The sequence below is a fragment of the Myxocyprinus asiaticus genome, chromosome 8 (genome assembly GCF_019703515.2).
Source record: "Myxocyprinus asiaticus isolate MX2 ecotype Aquarium Trade chromosome 8, UBuf_Myxa_2, whole genome shotgun sequence".
Classification (NCBI taxonomy): Eukaryota; Metazoa; Chordata; class Actinopteri; order Cypriniformes; family Catostomidae; genus Myxocyprinus; species Myxocyprinus asiaticus.
In genome coordinates, this window is record NC_059351.1 from 47,372,042 (window position 1) to 47,392,519 (window position 20,478).

Consider the following 20,478-nt stretch of genomic DNA (forward strand, 5'->3'; position numbering starts at 1 on the left):
AAATATATTAGAAACATACTGAAGAGGAATTATGTGCAGAGTTCCATGTTTTGATCTTCCAAGTATGAAAACATTAATTGGGAAAAAATCCTGGATGCAAGTTATAAAATTAAAGACTTCCTTAAATATTACACAATCTACCTTAAGCAATTGTTTGATCGTTTTAATTTGGCTATTGAAAACTCGTGATTTGTGGCATTACAGATTCTTTAGCAACATCTTTTCTGGTGTATACTCGATATCAGTCCAAAATATACTTTAGAATATTTGGAACCATGATACAAACTGTACTGATGTTGTATTTTTATTATTTTATTTATTTTTTTTAACATAGGTCATACAGGTAGCTTACGAAAGACTTAAATGAACAAAATGTCATGATTTTGGGATCAATTATTAACGTTTAAAGAAAAAAAAAAAAAAAAAAAAAAAAAACCCTTTTCAAATGAGCCAGTCACAGGCCTGACCTGAACCACACACCTCCCACCAACAAACGGCCCTCATGTTGTATTGCCAAACATGGCCCATATTTGGCTGACAGGACACATGCCATTGCCAACAGGACCAGGAGAAGCTTAACATTGCCAGACAAAAGGGACATTTCCAAGGTCAAATAAAAAGGCCTAACACATGGGCAAGCCAGTGTTGATCAGTCAGGGTCTGCTATGGATCATAACTTCTTACAGGGGGAAGAGACCATCAGAAAAGCCCAAAAATGGCCAGGCTAGCACCCACCATGAAAAGCAGATCAGGTGTCATTCATGAAACTTAACCCTCAACTTTTGGTTTGTAAACAATATGGTGACAAGGACAACCACTACAGTTGGTACCTTTGGAAGACCTTCTCCCTCTCTCTCAATTTAGTTTCAGGAACCTTCAGAACTCGACTCAAACCCAACGGAAGTAATTCTCAGCACTGCTTTCCTGAACATCTCTACCAAAAAGGGCCCCACCTTGAATTACAAGACAAACCAATTTTTACAAACAGTGTCTTGGTTCCACCCAGAAGTCAGCAGATTTGAGTCTGTAATGAGTTGTGAAACTCTTGGAAAATGAGGAACAAGCACTAAAAAGGTAGAGTCATGGAGCTTGAAGACTGGTGTTGGGAGCTTGTAGCAGCAGTAGGGTTAAAGGAAGAGCATTGTGTGCGACATGTCCCCATTACCCCACCAAAGCCTTTCAGCTTAGAGTGAGCTTTTGAAAGGATTGGTTCTTCAACTACAGAAGAAATCTAAAAAGGTGGTGCCAATTTAAGCATGCACCCTTGCATCAATTCAAACCTAGAGGACATGTGGTGTCTTCTACAGCCAAATAAAAGATGGATAATTACAAGAATGGCCCTCAGTGCCAAGAGAACAGCCCATACCTGGTTAAAGCGGGTGAAATGGTTTAGAATTAGGAAGGCATGTGAAGAGATCAGCCACAAGTATGAGCTAATATTCCAGAACAGGGACAGCCATGGAAATCAAGATTCAATTCAGGTTGTCAAATGTTCACCACAGTGGTCAAGTTGAAAGGCTCAGATGCTCACTTGCCTTCCCTTTTACAGTGACCTGTCAGACACCCACATCTTCTGCACAATGAGAACACCCCTCAACACTTCAAACACTGCAGATAACGCTTCCCAGATTTACCATCTACAAATCCTCTACCACACACATTTGTTGGACCAGGAAATGTGGACTAACAAAGCTACCATCTGAAGAATGCATTGTTAAACTTGCTGATCAATAAGCCATTATCATAGCAATCTGAAAGAAAATTGAGCAAAAGCTCAAAGCTCTACCATGCTTTGATTGGAAACATGTGTCCCTAGTAACATTGGATTTCCTGAAGCAATCAGGATGGAGAAACCCCATTAACTTATTTTTGCCGCTAGTCATATAGTGCGTCCGTTTCAACATACAGGACATTTAGAAATATACCTGTAATATGAATAGCACCTTAACAGTAAAAAGTTTGACATTATGCATTAAAGAAAACCCAAAGTTCTGCTTGTGCTCATGTTAACTTTATTTTTGACTGCATTAAGGCATTAAAAGTTTCTTATACAAAAGCTTAAGACAAGATTTATAAGACCTCAAATTAGCATGACATTTTGAAAGAGTGGCAAAGTAATGGCCTCCATTTAAAAAATGTGCTTAAGTTAAATTCTCCTAGTAGTCATCCAAGTCCCAGAACAAATTTGTCATCGTTCTCACCAAATTTCACTTCCCAAGACTTACTGGTGGTCATAGACTTGTAGCGATCGGTAGCTGTCAAAAAACAGAAAGAGAACCTTAAAATTCCTCTGGCAAAAAAAAAAAAAAAGCCAAGTGTCTGGTCATTTTTGGCATTATACTGACCAGAATTTCTATGAGGGGAGTGACATGTTGATTCACAGCAGTCACAAACAGAGGGGTCATCATACAGCTCAGTCCACCTAAAATAGAGGAAAGTCTACAATTACCATTCACTTTAGTGCAGCAGGTTTAGTTCTAGAAATAACCATACCAGATGCATGGAGAATCCCATGCATTTAAAAATGTATTTTTTTTTTTTTACATTTATATTGTTGATCAAATATAAATTGCAAGTGTTTAGTGTAGGGGACATTTTGGGAACAAATCTGTACTCATTAAGCATTTGAAACTCACTTATTGGTTTGAGTGTTGAATGTGCATGACTTTGCCCCAGCTGTAGGGGTTTCTGGTCCCAGGTCAAACTCACAATGCAGAAACATTGCCTACGGAAAGAGGGAGTTGAAATTCAGTACCATTTAGATAGTTTGCATTTAAGATGGGTGGGAATGATTTGATCTTTCAGATGTACACAGTTCATACCTTTTGTGAACCAAATATGGACTGGTGGACAGACTGGATGGGACCTGACTGAACGCTCGACTCGTAGCCATCATGGTCATGGAAATCGTGGCTGGACTGGCCGTGGGAATCGTGGCCGTGGCCGGACTGGCCGTGTGAATCGTGGCCATCATGGTCATGGGAATTGTGGCCGTGGCCAGACTGGCCGTGGGAATCGTGGCCGTGGGAATCCTGCCCGTGGCCGGACTGGCCATCATGGTCGTGGGAATCGTGGCCGTGGGAATCCTGCCCGTGGCCGGACTGGCCATCATGGTCGTGGGAATCGTGGCTGGACTGGCCGTGGCCATCATGGTCGTGGGAATCCTGGCCGTGGCCATCATGGTCGTGGCCGGACTGGCCGGGGGAATCGTGGCCGTGGCCAGACGGGCCGTGGAAATCGTGGCTGGACTGGCCGTGGCCATCATGGCCATGGGAATCGTGGCCGTGGCCATCATGGTCGTGGCCGGACTGGCCGTGGGAATCGTGGCCATCGTGGTCGTGGGAAGCGTGGCCGTGGGAATCCTGCCCGTGGCCGGACTGGCCATCATGGTCGTGGGAATCCTGGCCGTGGCCATCATGGTCGTGGGAATCCTGGCCGTGGCCAGACGGGCCGTGGAAATCGTGGCTGGACTGGCCGTGGCCATCATGGTCGTGGCCGGACTGGCCGTGGGAATCCTGGCCGTGGGAATCCTGGCCATCTTGGTCGTGGGAATCATGGCCGTAGGAATCCTGCCCGTGGCCGGACTGGCCATCATGGTCGTGGGAATCGTGGCCGGACTGGCCGTGGGAATCGTGGCCATCATGGTCGTGGGAATCCTGGCCGTGGCCAGACGGGCCGTGGAAATCGTGGCTGGACTGGCCGTGGCCATCATGGTCGTGGCCGGACTGGCCGTGGGAATCCTGGCCGTGGGAATCCTGGCCATCTTGGTCGTGGGAATCATGGCCGTAGGAATCCTGCCCGTGGCCGGACTGGCCATCATGGTCGTGGGAATCGTGGCCGGACTGGCCGTGGGAATCGTGGCCATCATGGTCGTGGGAATCGTGGCCGTGGCCAGACGGGCCGTGGAAATCGTGGCTGGACTGGCCGTGGCCATCATGGTCGTGGGAATCGTGGCCATCATGGTCGTGGGAATCGTGGCCGGACTGGCCGCGGGAATTGTGGCCATCATGGTCGTGGGAATCGTGGCCGTGGCCAGACGGGCCGTGGAAGTCGTGGCTGGACTGGCCGTGGCCATCATGGTCGTGGGAATCGTGGCTGGACTGGCCGTGGCCATCATGGTCGTGGGAATCGTGGCCGGACTGGCCGGGGGAATCCTGGCCGTGGCCATCATGGTCGTGGCCGGACTGGCCGGGGGAATCCTGGCCGTGGCCATCATGGTCGTGGCCGGACTGGCCGGGGGAATCCTGGCCGTGGCCGGACTGGCCATCATGGTCGTGGCCATCGTGGCCGGACTGGCCGTGGGAATCATGGCCATCATGGTCGTGGGAATCCTGGCCATGGCCGGACTGGCCATCATGGTCGTGGAAATCGTGGCCATCATGGTCGTGGGAATCGTGGCCGTGGGAATCCTGCCCGTGGACGGACTGGACATCATGGTCGTGGGAATCGTGGCCGTGGGAATCCTGCCCGTGGCCGGACTGGCCATCATGGTCGTGGGAATCGTGGCTGGACTGGCCGTGGCCATCATGGTCGTGGGAATCCTGGCCGTGGCCATCATGGTCGTGGCCGGACTGGCCGGGGGAATCGTGGCCGTGGCCAGACGGGCCGTGGAAATCGTGGCTGGACTGGCCGTGGCCATCATGGCCATGGGAATCGTGGCCGTGGCCATCATGGTCGTGGCCGGACTGGCCGTTGGAATCGTGGCCATCGTGGTCGTGGCCGGACTGGCCGTTGGAATCGTGGCCGTGGGAATCGTGGCCGGACTGGCCGTGGGAATCGTGGCCGTGGGAATCGTGGCCGGACTGGCCGTGGGAATCGTGGCCATCGTGGTCGTGGGAATCGTGGCCGGACTGGCCGTGGGAATCGTGGCCATCGTGGTCGTGGGAATCGTGGCCGTGGGAATCCTGCCCGTGGCCGGACTGGCCATCATGGTCGTGGGAATCCTGGCCGTGGCCATCATGGTCGTGGGAATTGTGGCCGGACTGGCCATGGGAATCATGGCTGGACTGGCCGTGGCCATCATGGTCGTGGCCGGACTGGCCGTGGGAATCGTGGCCATCGTGGTCGTGGGAATTCTGGCCGTGGGAATCGTGGCCATCTTGGTCGTGGGAATCATGGCCGTGGGAATCCTGGCCGTGGCCGGACTGGCCATCATGGTCGTGGGAATCGTGGCCGTGGCCAGACGGGCCGTGGAAATCGTGGCTGGACTGGCCGTGGCCATCATGGTCGTGGGAATCGTGGCCGGACTGGCCGCGGGAATCGTGGCCATCATGGTCGTGGGAATCGTGGCCGGACTGGCCGTGGGAATCGTGGCCATCATGGTCGTGGGAATCGTGGCCATCATGGTCGTGGGAATCGTGGCCGTGGCCAGACGGGCCGTGGAAGTCGTGGCTGGACTGGCCGTGGCCATCATGGTCGTGGGAATCGTGGCTGGACTGGCCGCGGGAATCGTGGCCGCGGGAATCGTGGCCTGACTGGTAGGATGACTTATGCGAAGCCGACTTATAGCTGGCCTGATTACAGGACTCATTGAAATGGGAAAGATGAGTTGCCATGTCCGTAAATATAAAGGCTGGAAAGCACAGTCTCACAGTAGTCTTGTCTGCAGTGGTGTAGAACTTGGTCCGAGTATTGTTCTTACTGTCCACCAGGCACCTACATTTACACAGAAATAAAATGCAAATTAAGCAGATAAGCTCATTTGTCTGGTTTAACCCTGTCTAAAACAAAATGGAAACCTTTACAACAGTAAAATGGTACTCATCAATAAGAAATGGCAACACAAGCAATAGCTTCAGCACTCACCCATAATTGGCAACCACAACATATTTCTCCACCGGATTATGTTTTTTAGAGGAAGTGACGATACAGCGGTTCAGATACAGCCTCTCATTTTTACCCCTTTTGGGGCCTTGGGCTTCAAAGCATATAAGTTGGCCAATAAGAAAACTCTGGCTAGCAGGAAGCACATTCCAAGATGCTGAAATTTCAAGACAAAGTCACTTCAGTGTAAAAAGAAACAAAAAAAAAAAAAGAAATTCATGGCAAGACATGAGCACCATACCAGCTTCTATGGCCATTTTCATGAAAGTCAGGTTAAAAAAAAACCACCCCCAAAACAATTGAAAACCTACTTTGTTCAAGATCCTTTAATAAAATGAGATCCAAAATTAGATTCTAGACTCGGTCATGGTTGTCAGCAGGCTAAAACACCAGAATCTGATATGAGGCACATGAAGGGGGAGGAGTTTAATAATTCCCTTTAAATATTAAGGCCTAAAAAGCATACCATCCATTGCAGTAAGTTTGACCCCTCCTCTAGTTTGTAGTCCTCTATACAAGGTTTTACTTGCAATCTTGGGCAAGAAGCCAACTTGATAAGAGCGATGGAACCTAAAACAGAAACAGCAACCACTCAGCGGGATGCAATAACATTGAGCGTTAGTCAATTTTAAAAAAAAAAAAAAAAAAAGGGTCTAGAGGAAAGACAGTTTTACTTTGTGTAGTGACAGTGAATTGGCATGGAAAATGGCAGCTCCCAAACGACTGGCCCGTTGAAGGGTGGTTTATAGCAAAGTGTATTGGAGTAGATCACCCCATTATCATCCTCCTGAAATAAATGCACATACATAAACAAAAAAAAAAAAAAAAAAGAACCCCCCACCCAAGAGACAGACCTCAGCGTTTCCCTAGCAGTGGCACACTGCTGAAACTTCAAATGGTTCAACCATGATGAAACTTAAGGAACCCCCCCACCCACACACCTTCTCTTTTCAGGACACTTACATTTTTTTTAAAAATCCAAATAACTTGACAGATCTTTATTGTAAAGGGTTTAAACAATGTTTTCCATGCTTGTTCAATGAAACAAGCAATGAACTTGCACCTGTGAAACGGTCATTAAGACACCAACAGCTTAGACCAGACGGTAGGCATTTAAGGTCCCAGTTATAAAACATAGGACACTAAAGAAACCTTTCTACGGACTCTGAAAAACAAAAAGAAAGCTGCTCAGGGTCCCTGCTCATTTACGTGAACGTGCCTTAGGCATGCTGCATGAGGACTGCAGATGTGGCCAGGGCAATTTAACCCCCCCCCCCCCCAAACAATGTCTGTACTGCAAGACACCCAAGACAGCACTACAGGGAGACAAGGACAGCCGATCCTCAGCGGCAGACCACGTACCAATCCTGTGCAGGAGTTCCACATCCTAGTATTACACCTGCGGGACAGGTACAAGACGAGTTACACCAGGAACGCACAATCCCTCCATCAGTGCTCAGACAGTCCGCAATAGGCAGAGAGGCTGGACTGCTGGCTTGTAGGCCAGTTGAAATGCAGGTCCTTCCCAGACGTCACCGGCAACAACGTCGGTGGGTTTGCTCCCATAGGCGTCGCTGGACCAGACAGGACTGGCAAAAAGTGCTTCACTGAAGAGTTGCGATTTTCTCACCAGGGGTGATGGTCAGAATCATGTTTATCGAAGGAATGAGTGTTACAGAGGCCTGTACTCTGGAGTGGGATCAATTTGGAGGTTGAGGGTCCATCGTGGTCTGGGGCAGAGAGTCACTGAGCTTGTTATTGCAGGCAGTCTGACGCAATCTCAGTGCTGTGCATTACAGGGAAGACATCCTCCCTTATGTGGTACCCTTCCTGCAGGCTCATCCTGACATGATCCTCCAGCATGACAATGCCACCAGCCATACTGCACGTTCGGTGCGCGATCCTGCACAGGAATGTCAGCGTTCTGCCATGGCCAGCGAAGAGCCCGGATCTCAATCCCATTGAGCACATCTGGGACCTGTTGGATCAAAGGGTGAGGGCTAGGGCCATTCCCCCAGAATTGTCCGGGAACTTGCAAGTGCCTTGGAAGAGTGGGGTAACATCTCACAGCAAGAACTGGCAAACCTGGTGCGGTCCATGAGGAGATGCACTGCAATACTTAGTATCTGGTGTGGCCACCAGCTGCATTGACTTGACAACACACTTTCCCCACCCCCCCCCTTTGTTCAGGGACACATTATTCCATTTCTGTTAGTCGCATGTCTGTGAAACTTGTTCAGTTTATGTCTTAGTTGTTGAATCTTTGAGTTCATACAAATATTTACACAAGTTAACTGAAAATAAAAGCGGTTGATAGCCAGTTCAGCTAAGCTAGGTGTGTCAGGACAAGTTAACATGCCACCTTTAGACTAAGGTCCCCCCCCCCCATCTCCCATCCAAATTTAGCTTCATTGGCTTGTAACGTGCCAATTATTCACAAACAGATTTAGTTATAATTGTTAAAATTAAGCAGAGATGTTATCATGGCAAGGGCAGCCCATTTATCCTTAAACATATTTAATGTTTCAGTTACGTAAATGGTTTGTCGTTAGTAGATTCTCACTTTAAGGAAAATAAAAGTGGTCCATTCAGGCTTTTGTGTTTGTAACACTCACAGGGATACCCCTGAACCCACAGTATTTTCTGTTAAAAGTCCTCCCATGTCCCATACATGGTTAAAGAGTCTGAATGTTAAAATTTCAAACTGTTCAGTCATTCAGCTTCAAAACAAACTGTTGATCTTTTAATGTTCACATCCAAGTGCCCTCGACTGATTAAGTCTTAATGAAATATTTAAATCTTTTGGTAGAAGAGATCTCTCAGACCCCACTAGCTGTCTCTGGGACCCCGATGTCCTCATCAGGATTTTCTATTTCTTTTTTTACAAAGTACTATTGCAGTCAACATGGCAAGTTATAAAAACTATTAAAAAGATACAAGTTCCTAGCCACATAACTACTGACACCATGTAAGCTACATATTATCTGGACCTTTGCTGGAAAGGAAATGTAGAGACTGGACCTCTTGGAACTTGGAGTACCCTGGTATAGAGGCTTGAGGGGAGAGTAATAGTGTAATTATTTTGGGGTGAACTGCCCTTTAACGTATTTGTTGAAAGTATACTGCCAAAAACAAAATGGAATTCAACACGTTGCATCACGTCTTGCTGAGAAATAAGACTGAAGAGAAGAACCATAATTAGGCAATATACTTCAAGTATAATTCCATCTGAATAAAACTGAGGTACAAATTGAGAAAAGTAGCCACTTATCCCAAAATATATTAAAAGGATAACACCGGATCTAGTTAAAGCAAGGATTCACCTCAAAATTAAGATTCTCTAATTTACGAAGCCTCATGCAATATCAGATGTGGGTTAGTGGATTACTATGTGCTTGGAGCTTCAAAGTTTTGGTCACATCTTGTATGGACCAGCAGAGCTCATTTTCTTACAACCTTCGTTTGTGTTCTGCTGAAGAAATAGTCACACGTGGGATGGCATAAGGTTGATACACACACCTAACCAATTTAGGCTGGCTTAAGCACTTTCTCAGCAGGGCAATAAATAGTTAACTCTTTACTTACCCTTCGTTTTACGTCACACCCTGTCAGAGGATACAGAAAATAATAGTGAGTCGCTGTGACGTTATTAACAGGACAGCTTCCCATCTTGAGGTGTTCCGATGCTTGGGGGCTGGTGAAAACACTCTTAAGGATTCTCACATACATTCGGTCCAAGTAGCACAACACCTGCACTTTTTTTTCAGCAGTAGATGAAGGAAGCGGTTTCAGAACAGGTTTCTCAGGCAGTAGTATTGACTTGACCAGTTCAGACACCGGCCTTCTGCCTATCTCTGGAGTAAAAAGCTCTCTGTAGAGCTGAGAAGCCAGAATTCGTACCGACTCCGGTAATTTTAACACAGGAGCTGATATTTCTAGTGGACCGGTTTTGAATCGTGAATCATTTTTATTGGCAGTAGCATTTAGTCCGAAATTCTCCATAGAGCGCCATTTCTCCTCTGTATTAATATGGTCAGCCTCGAAAGGTAAAGTGTCGACTAAATGCTTCGTGTTAAGAAGAAAAATGAATAAAAAGTTTAGCCACATCATCTACCGCTTTGTGTGATTTCCGCTACACTTAGTTTATTTCCGTTAAGGCCGTATACCAAGGGATGTGCTGCCTGGCAGGATATTTGTAGGACCCGTGTAACAAGAGACACCTGATGATAGTTGCGGACAAAAACCTGTGAAGTAAACTTGACAGTATTAATTAAGCTATTAAGCTTGACATCTGCTGGACAGATGTTGGTATTGCATGTACCAAGTACTACTAGTGAGGCTTACGGAAAAATGTCAATCAAAATAATTCACTGTTCAGAAGCGTTCGAATCACTGCATGCTGAGGATATCTGCTGGTCACAGGCGTACAATGGGAAGACGAGTCAAAAGTAGTTACAATGGCACAATGCTTTGGAAATTATTTACTGCCATACTTGCTATATATTTTTATTTTTGATTACTGTGTAAGGTTATTTTTACTACAGTTGTAGGAATGCTCAAGTTCCTGAAGAAATATTAACAGCATAATGGTATAAAACTGAATTTTTTTGTCCATTACCACCCTCTGCTACTTATAATACCGTAAGTAAGCCACATAAAGGGAGTATAAAAGTAATCCATATGACTCTAGTGGTTAAATCTATGTGTTCAGACGCGATATGATAGGTGTGAGTGAGAAACAGATCAATATTTACGCCATTTTTTCTCATAAATTTTCCTCCCTGCCCAGTAGAGGTTGATATGCAGGAAGAATGTGAATCACCAAAAACAGGAGTATGTGAAAGTGAAAGTGGAGATTGACTGAGCAAGGGGGAGAATTTATAGTAAAAAAAGGACTAAAATATTGTTGTTTCTCACCCACACCAATCATATCGCTTATATGGATTTTACCACCAAAGTCGTCAGGAGTACTTTTATGTTGCCCTTATGTGGATTTTGGAGCTTCAAAATTTGGTACCAATTAACTTGCATTGTATGGACTTACAGAGCTGAGATATTCATTTGTGTTCAGCAGATGGAAGAAAGGCATACACATCTGGGATGGCATGAGGGTAAGTACATTTTGAGATTTTTTTCATTTTTGGGTGAAATAACCCTTTAATTGTTTAATCTTAATACTAGTTTACACAGTGTCTGTTGATAATATTGTGCTGATGTGTAATTGATTTGAATAATCTGCCTCACATTTGTGAGTATTTTGAACTCAACAAAATTTTGTTTGACATTAGACTTTACATACCCTTAAGCAATGCCAACTCAACTTTATCAATGTATGGACCTTTGTTTCAAGTTATAAATGCAATACTTTGGGAACTACCAATTTAAGTAATATTTATTTTATTTTGTCTGATTTGCTACACAAGTTTTTAAGTTTGTTACACTTGATTTTCAAATGCATTTCATTTATATTCCAAGGTTCTTAATATAGCCTATTTATCATCAAATGTTGTGATGTCTCAAATGTCTCAACACAAATTCAAAATATGAATTAATTTTACATTACAAATGAATATAAAACATATAAACAGCATAAAATTTTAAACACAGTATGTAGTCTTCACTGACTCTGAGCTTGCACCTCACCCACAGATGAATTTATGTAAACAAAACATTGCAATTGACCCTTCACTAAGCTCTGCCCCCCTTAGTTGCGGTCACTCGCTCTGGCAAGCTCTGCAGAATGTTTCAGTTACGTACGTAACCTCGGATCCCTGAGACGAAGGGAATGAGACATTGTGTTTATTAATGCATATGGGGAGTGCCTTCTTACAAGACCTAGCTCTAAACTCTCTATAATAATGCCAATATTCTAATATTGGCTATGGTGTTTGAGCCCCGCCTGTTTTGGCATGAAGCTGCCCCAGCCTCGGGGGATTGTTCCACTGTTTCGGGGGGAACGGGATAGGTCGGAAAGAAGGAGGGGAGGGGGCGGGGGGAGGGATCACAGAGAGAGAGCGGGGATCGGAACCGCTGGCAGTGCTCCTCTCGACTGCGGCCGACCCGCTGCAGGATGGCTTTCTTCAGCTCGGGGTACCTCAGGAGGTTGTCGACCGAGAGCTGTTGGGCCGTGAATTGGGCCTCCCCGGTCAGCAACGGTAAGAGTTGGACTGCCCATTGCACCCGCGGCCAGTCCAGAGCTTGGGCTGTGCGCTCGAAGAGCTCCAGAAAGGCCTCCGGATCATCTTGTGCCCCCATCTTAGCGAGCAACACATGGGGGTTCGCTGCTGCCGGAGTCAAGGTGTGCGCCCCCTCCTGAGGCACCAAGCTCCTCGACGCCCGTCGGTCCTCCTCTTGGCCTCGAAGCGCCGTTGCTGTTCCACCCACAGATCCATGAGGGCCTGGTGTTGAGCCTGGTGGATGCTGGCGAGAGATCGGAACACTTCCTCCAGTGGCGAAGATGACTCCATAGCAGCGTACCTTCCTCTTTTTTCCCCCCAGGTTTCGGCATCAGTGTAACAAAGGTTAGTTTGTTGGGCAGATAAAGAGGAAGCGGGAGCCGGTTTCCACGTTCCACGTGAGTCAGGTTTTATTGACAAAATAACAGAATTGACTTTAAAGCTCACACTCAAAACAAAAGTCTGCTTTGCAGCATAAAAGTGTAAGACAGATCAGCTTTTCAGCACAGCACTCTATAATACAGAAATGCAGTCGCTCAGATTTTAGGCCGAGAAGCCTGTGAAGCCTTACAGTTGGTGAAGAGAATAGAGGCAATTGGAGTGAAAGGACCAATGACAAGAGATGGAATGATTCAGGAATATTCATCTGTCTTTACAGGGCTTGTTGAGTTTCCTGGTGTTCATCACATACATGTTGATCCAAATATAACTCCAATAGTACAGGGATGTAGGAAAATTCCTCTAGCCATAATGGACAGATTCATATCTGTGATGAGCTAGTGAGAGCTAAAGTCATAACTCCAGTGCAAGATACATCTGAATGGGTAAACAGCCTGGTGATCACAGAAAAAAAAGAATGGAGCATTACGAGTGTGTTTGGACCCAAGAGAACTGAACAAGGCTATAAAAAGACAATATTTCTCCATTCCTACGCCTGATGATGTGAGATGCAAATTGGCTGGTAAATCGATCTTTACTATCCTAGATGAAAAGGATGGGTACTGGCAAGTAAAACTGGACGAACCATCATCCATGCTGTGCACGTTCAATACACAGTGGGGAAGGTATTTCTTCTTGAGGCTTCCATTTGGTATTAAAACAGCCAGTGAAGTTTTCCAACAAAAGAATAGTGAAGTTTTTAAAGACATTGAGGGAGTGCATATCATTGCTGACGACATGATCATTGTTGCATCATCAGCGCAAGAGCATGATGAGATTTTACATCAAGTCATGGAGAGAGCAAAAAAGTCTAATGTTAAGTTCAATAAGGACAAGTTGCAATACAAAATTCACACTGTTAAGTATATGGGACATATCATCACCTCGGAAGGGGTAAAACCTGATGGAGACAAAGTTCAAGCAATTGTGAAAATGCCACCACTAGAGAACAAGGCGCTTCAGAGATTTCTGGGAATGACCAGGTATTTATCTCAGTATATCCAAAATGAAGCAACACTAATTGCTCCATTAAGGTATTTGTTGAGAGAAGAAGCTGACTGGCAGTGGAGCCCTGAACATGATAAGGCTTTAGAAAGTCTCAAAGTAGCCTTAACTCAAGCACCAGTCCTTAAGTACTATGATTCTGTCAAACAGTTGGTAATTCAAGGTGATGCGTCAAAGGATGGCTTAGGAGCTGTGCTCATGCAAGAAGGGCATCCCTTGTACTATAGCTCACGGGCACTTACAGATACTGACAAAAATTATGCACAAATTGAAAAGGAGTTGCTAGCCATTGTTTTTGCTGTCAAATACACTATATGGCCAAAAGTTTGTGGACACCATATGTGCTTGATGAACATTTGATTTCAAAACCTTAGGTATCAATTTCCCCCTTTGCTGTAATAACAGCTTCCACTCTTTTGGGAAGGCTTTCCACTATACTGTATGTAGTAACATGGCTGCAGGGATTTGCTCTCATTCAGACACAAGGCTATCAGTGAGGTCAGGAACTTATGTTGGTCGATGGGGCCTGACCAGTTCACCCCAAAAGTGATCAGTGGGGTTCAGGTCTGGGCTTTGTGCAGGCCAGTCAATTTCTTCCACGCCAGACACAGTAAACCATTTCTTTATGGACCTCACTTTGTTCACCGGGGCATTGTCATGCTGGAACAAAAAAGCGCTATCCCCAAACAGTTGCAACAAATTTGGAAGCACACAAAGCCCAAGCCATTACATAAAGAAACATTAAAATTTTTCTTTACTGGATTTAATGAAGTAACCAAATATGTTAATTAGAAGGGGGTGTCCACAAACGTTTGGCCATATGGTGTACTTTCATCAGTATGTGTATAGTAAAGTAGTGACAGTGCAGTCTGAACATAAGCCACTTGAGAATGTTTTTCGAAAATCATTGAATAAAGCACCAGCAAGACTGCAGCGAATGCTTCTTTTTTTTCCTTTTTTTTGGGGGGGTTGGGGGGGGGATTTTCCCCCTTTTTCTCCCAATTTGGAATGCCCAATTCCCAATGCGCTCTAAGTCCTCGTGGTTGCATAGTGATTCGCCTAAGTCCGGGTGGCGGAGGACGAATCCCAGTTGCCTCCGCGTCTGAGACAGTCAACCCGTGCATTTTATCACGTGGCTTGTTGAGCGCGTTGCCACGGAGACATAACGCGTGTGGAGGCTTCATGCCATCCGCGCTCAATTCACCATGCGCCCCACCAAGAACAAACCACATTATAGCGACCACGAGGAGGTTACCCCATGTGACTCTACCCTCCCTAGCAACCGGGCCGATTTGGTTGCTTAGGAGACCTGGCTGGAGTCACTCAGCACGCCCTGGGATTCGAACAAGCGAACTAGCGAACTCCAGGGGTGCAGCGAATGCTTCTTCGTTTACAAGGCTGTGATCTGAGGATTCAATACACACCGGGTAACTGTATGTAGATTGCAGACACATTGTCACAGGCAGCAGTGAGAAAACAAAATGCTAATGAGGACAGCGAAGACCTGTTTCAGGAGAAAGTAGTGTATTTGCTATAAGCTACTGATTTTCAAAGTCCAGAAATGTTGAAACAACTAAAAGAAATTAGTCAAACAGATGACGTCCTGCAAACCATAAAAGAAGCTCATAAAAGTGACTGGGGTAAGCAATGCAGCAGGCTTAAGGAGAAATTGCACAAATTCTGGTCAGTGTAACACAACATCAGTATGCAGAATTATGTGCTAATGATGGGAGATAGAATCATCATTCCAGAGACATTAAAGTCTACTGTGTTACAGAGGTTACATATTGGACATCAAGGTATACAACGAACTAAAGCACAAGCAAGGCAAGTTGTGTTTTGGCCTGGCATGTCAAAAGATATTGAGAGCATGGAGGGCAAATGTGGCATATGTCTAAAGTTCCAACCTCAAAATCAAAGAGAACCTCTTCAGTCACATGACATCCCAGATGTTCCCTGGTTGAAGCTTGGAGCAGACATCTTTGAATTGCAAGGTCAGTCTTTCCTGTTAGTTGACTATATGACAAAATACCCAGAAATACTACATTTGAGAGACAAATCTGCCCATTCAGTCATACATACAAGTTACGAGAGCAACAATTGCAAGATACAGCATGCCAAAAGAAATTGTGAGTGACCATGTACCATTTGCAAGTCAAGAAATGAGAAAATTTTCTGATATGTGGGGAATAAGGTTTTTGTTTTCCAGTCCAGGATATCCACAATGAAATGGACTTGCTGAGCGAACAGTGCAAACTGTAAAATGTGTTCTGAAAAAGGCCCTGTGTTCAGGTGAGGATATACATCTAGCTTTGTTATCATTGCGAAATACACCACTCACAGGATTATGTATGTCTCTAGCACAAATGTTGATGGGATGAATTCTTCCCAGTACTATACCATGTTCCACCAAGATGTCGCAGCAAAGATCTTTTAGGCAGGACTGGTAGATTTACAAGTTCGTCAGAAGAAGTACTACGATGTTAGATCTAGAAGTTTGCCAGGGCTAGTAGCAGGTGAGACTGTATATATGCAAACTCAAGAAGGCTGGAAACCAGCAACAGTACTACGTAAGAGAGAGGAACCACGGTCATATAATGTACAGTCACCAAATGGTCAGATCTTTAGACGAAATAGACGTCATTTGACAAAGATACATCCAGAGGTATTCAGAGCTGTTGAGTTAAATCCAAGCAGTGATAATGATTTATTTGATACAGTGGCACCAGACTGGTCTGATCCAGTGACCACTAATTCAATGACAAAGACACCCGTATCTGAGGAAAATCTTGAACAAGCAACTTTGCCGTGTGTCAATGAGGAATCAACAATTTGCACAAGAAGTTGAAGAACTGTCAGACCTCCAGTAAGATTTAAAGACTATACAACATAATGACTGACATTAACTGATGATATATGCATTTTAAACTCATCTGATTATGACTGTCATCCTGTGAAAGGACTATTCTTTATGCTGTTCTGATTGTATTTATGACAGTGTTTGTGATGGGATATCATGATTAATGATTGTGATTATTAATGCTTGTTGATGTGGTGATGTAATTGTCTTTTAAATTTAAGAAAGGAGGAAGTGATATGATGTTGTGTGTAATGAGATTCAAGTGTGTATGATCACATGGTCCTCTTAAAAGAGGTGTGGTTTGAGAATAAAGATACACACACAATAATTATGAAGTGGTTGTGAGTCTGTCTGCAGCAATTTGAGTAGCCCACAAACACAGAAAGAAATCCACATTAACGACAAACACGACAATTACAGGTACTTGAAATGAGAAACTTAATTTAATAGTGATTATACATCAAATAACATTAGCATAAATGAACTGGGCTGTTTATAATGTCTAATAACACACTTGTTTTGATGCTGTGAACTGTTTATTTACTATTGATTTTTACTATGACTTGAATCCATACGTAAATTAATTAACGTTTTAATTATTAGCTTTAATTTACCTTGGAGCAAATATAGGTGTCGTTGCAGGTGTTATGTTCATTTTGGAATGAGGGCTTGCACAGTTTATTCCATAACGTACTCTTCTCCATATTTATTTATTTAATGTTTTTCGGTAACTTGTGCCACTCTTACAAATGAGCCAGCAACAATGTTCTTTATATTATTTTGATAAAATCCCGCTTAAAATTATTCACATTACTTCTATAGGCTGTTATTGGAAACAGTGTTAGAGTAATAGCAGTAGAGCAACAGTTGCCAAGACAGGATTGGTCAGAAGCGCTTTTAAGGTGGGGCTCAGTGGGTCAATTAAACAGGGTTGGGCTGTAACAAAATACATGTAATGGGTTATGTATTCAGAATACAAAAATAAAGTAGATGTATTCAGCCCCCATTACATCTTCAAGCACCTGTATTCAGAATACAGTTATTCTATAATTTTTGTTAGAGTACTTTTAGATTACTTCTCTCAAAATAAACACAAAATAGGGCAGATACGAAAGAGAAATTGTCAACCAAGAAAAAAAAAATTGCACAAACCCAAGCTATGCTCTCTCCTCCCTTTAGAGCAGCAGCAGGGTGTGAGTAATGTTGCCAGCTTTACACAAAAAATTGGGCTAATTTGAAAACACAGGGTTGTGTTTTTGGGATACTTAAAAAAAAAAAAAAATGGACTGCTATCACCCAAAAGGTGTGATGGTAGGCCTATGTTCTCAGGAATGGAAATGCAACATCTTTTTCATGTATAATGATTCCTGGACTGAATATCTGGCAACCACACTGGTACATCTTAAAGGAATCTTCTGGGTTCAATGCAAGTTAAACTCAATGGATGGCATTTGTGACTTTTTTTTTTGTTTTGTATTTATTAAAAACAAAAGCAAAAATCTGTGTTACTGCCTACAGGAATCCTGCAGGATCTTCATTTTATCTGCAGGATGATGAAATCCTGCAGGACACATGGACAAACTGTGCAGGATATTCCTACAGGCAGGGTTGGGAGGGTTACTTTTTAAATGTATTCCACTACAGATTACAGAATACATGCTGTAAAATGTCATTTCTAACTTATTCTGTTAGACTACTCAAGGTCAGTAATGTATTATAAATACTTTGGATTACTACTTAAGCACTGGTACACTGTAAAAAGTGATTCATGTGTCAAGTGAATTTTTTTTTTATTTTTAAACAATTTATAAATTACAGATTTTATATTTGAAATTGACTTTGTATAAAAAAAATTGAGTACATTTTAACTACATTTAAGAGAGAAGACAACTACTTTATTTTGGGGGAAATTTGTGCAATTTTGTGGTTTTAATTTACAGACACAAATTCATTTGAAAGTGAACAACTGCTGATTTGACGACATTTTGGCAGACTAGTCGACATGTGTACACACTAAATGGTAAGCCTTGATAATTTGTAATTTCATTTTATTTCTTAATTGTCTTGTTAAATGATGACCAGGTGTGTTCAATACAGTTATGGAGCGCCACTAACATCGCATATTTTGGATGGCACCCTTATTTTATATTCGCAGTTTATGTGGAAGCCTGTCCTGATGAGCTAGTTGAATCAGGTGTGTAAAATAAGATCTAAATGTGCGGTGTTCTGTGGAGAAAATGTAGACGATGATCGTTGATAATACCGCCTTTCTTCACCCAATCGCGCAGAGACGGCACATAAAGAGGATGGTTATGCCATGTTAATTGAAACCCGAAAAATAAAATTCAATATGTGCTTCAGAAACGGTTTAAAAACCAACGTGATCAGACTAAAAAAAAGTCACTGTTTGCTTTCTCAGTTTTTGTACATTAGTACAAAAGTTAGGCTAGGGTGACCAGATGTCCCGATAAATCCGGGCCAGTCCCGATTTTACGGGCCGTGTCCGTCCCGATGGAGTAATAGAACTTAATTTGCTGTGCTTTATCATGAGCGACTTGCAACAAATATGTTGCCTCCCACTTCTGCTGCTGTCTGTCAGCCCAGTATTTTCCCCAAACTTTTTATGGGCCATGCGTTCCAGCGCCGATAAAGAGTCTTATTTTCTATAATATGCCCTGAGGGGGGAAAAAAAAACCCTGTAAAGGTAGTCTGTAAACCTTAAACCAGTTTTCAAACATGTTCTTGGGGACACAACTCTTCACATTTTTAATGTCACCCTTATTTAACACACCTGATTGAAATCATCCACTCATTAGTAAAGGCTCCATGACATGATCTGGATGTTTCAGATAAGGGGGACTTACAAAATATGCGGAGCAGTGGGTCCCCAGGAGCAGGATTGAAAACCCCTGGTCTAAAGTGTTTGTTAAAGACTATAAATTGAAAGGCTGCTGATTTTAGGTTTATGTAAGAGAAAAACCGCCTAAATTATAAATGAACTGCATTTCCAAATAAATGTAAAAGTGTATAACTGTTTTCAGGACCCAGGTAGAAGAATTGACCAGACAGGTTAAAATCTGTTGCTTGGTAAATTACTTTGGAGAGGAGCAAGATCTCTTCCAAAAGTACAATGTAAGTACCTGAAACTATTATGAACATTTTCTGATGTTTTCCATACATGCACAAATTCATAAGTACTTTTGTCTTTTTTTTTTTAATAAATACTCAGGCCTCATGTCCTTCCAAACCAGGACGAGTTTCCCCTCTGTGAAACACAAAAGGATGTGATTGGTACAATACACTAGTAATAGTTTTGACGTGTTCATTGTTACAGCCTGGTAACTCTTATCTGATGAGTTTTGTGCACCCGCTCAAGTTGCATTGCAGACAGCCAGTCAGAATGGATTTTATGAATTTAGTCGAAGAGTCACAATGTTTACACTTGTCAGAGAAATCCGACAACATATGGTTTACTAATAGTTGTCTCGGAATATTAAAATGAGATGCAAGTATTTTAACAGAAAATACGTGCAACACTTTAAAATGCTGACATGCTAGAAATACTTGCAACATAAGTATCAAATGCTTGTATGTTTGTGTTCTATAGTGCTTCTAATACAGATGTTCAGCAAGATCTCATGCAGCACTTAATGAAAATTACTGTCAGCACAAGGGGTGAGCAGGAGGACTTCATCATCTTGGAGGGGGTCCAAGTCATGACTGGGTTGGAAAATATGGTTATAGCCTGTGCGATTTTCTTCTGGGACTCGCATATGCCCTAAACCTCAGCTATCCCAAACAACTGAGGTATACGTTTGAGGCCTTTCAGAAGATCTTATTAGAACTGGATGTATGCAAGTTATCCACCAAAGTGCAAGCACTTGAAAACTAACTTATTTTATAGAGTTTTGCAAGCAGAGCTTTTTCTCTGTTTTTCTGGACCAGGTTTTGTTCCAGAATGCACTAAATGGAGGGATTTGTTCTTAAAGTTCAACATTAATACAACCTTATAGCAAGCATAACTGTCATTTGGTTTTGCAAGACAAGTTGTTTACCAAGTTTTATTCCAGAATATTTTTTTTTTTTCCTCAAACAACTGAGACATGTTCTTGGAGAATGTTAAGTTAAACGGCAAGTGTGGGAAAAGTCCAGTCCATTTAGCCAAGTGTCATGTAT

General features: G+C 43.5%; 1 protein-coding gene and 2 long non-coding RNA genes across 3 annotated transcripts; 2 read left to right on the top strand and 1 right to left on the bottom strand.

The window, feature by feature from the left end:
- Positions 1-2,004: 2,004 nt before the first annotated feature.
- Positions 2,005-3,487, bottom strand: LOC127444789 (hepatitis A virus cellular receptor 1-like). Its single transcript, XM_051704336.1, has 4 exons — positions 2,823-3,487; positions 2,637-2,725; positions 2,346-2,422; positions 2,005-2,255 (listed from the first exon to the last, which is right to left on the bottom strand). Exons 1-4 carry the CDS (start codon positions 3,485-3,487, stop codon positions 2,232-2,234), a joined length of 855 nt encoding a protein of 284 aa, XP_051560296.1. The 3' UTR covers positions 2,005-2,231.
- Positions 3,488-14,721: 11,234 nt separating this feature from the next.
- LOC127445264 (uncharacterized) lies at positions 14,722-16,334 on the top strand. The gene is made up of 3 exons (XR_007897954.1): positions 14,722-15,436; positions 15,652-15,734; positions 16,163-16,334. It is a non-coding gene; the product is annotated as an uncharacterized LOC127445264 (long non-coding RNA).
- A 3,059-nt stretch (positions 16,335-19,393) lies between these two features.
- On the top strand, positions 19,394-20,036 carry LOC127445495 (uncharacterized). Its single transcript, XR_007898001.1, has 3 exons — positions 19,394-19,434; positions 19,532-19,593; positions 19,910-20,036. It is a non-coding gene; the product is annotated as an uncharacterized LOC127445495 (long non-coding RNA).
- The last annotated feature ends 442 nt before the right edge of the window (positions 20,037-20,478 follow it).

Bases quoted from the DNA above. Each gene is read 5' to 3' on its own strand.
- LOC127444789 (XM_051704336.1), bottom strand. From the start codon at position 3,487: ATGATGGCCACGGCCAGTCCAGCCACGATTTCCACGGCCCGTCTGGCC. The intron at 2,726-2,822 runs GTATGAACTGTG...CTCTTTCCGTAG, and splicing joins CCATATTTGGTTCACAAAAG to GCAATGTTTCTGCATTGTGA. The intron at 2,256-2,345 runs GTCAGTATAATG...GTTTTTTGACAG, and splicing joins CTCCCCTCATAGAAATTCTG to CTACCGATCGCTACAAGTCT.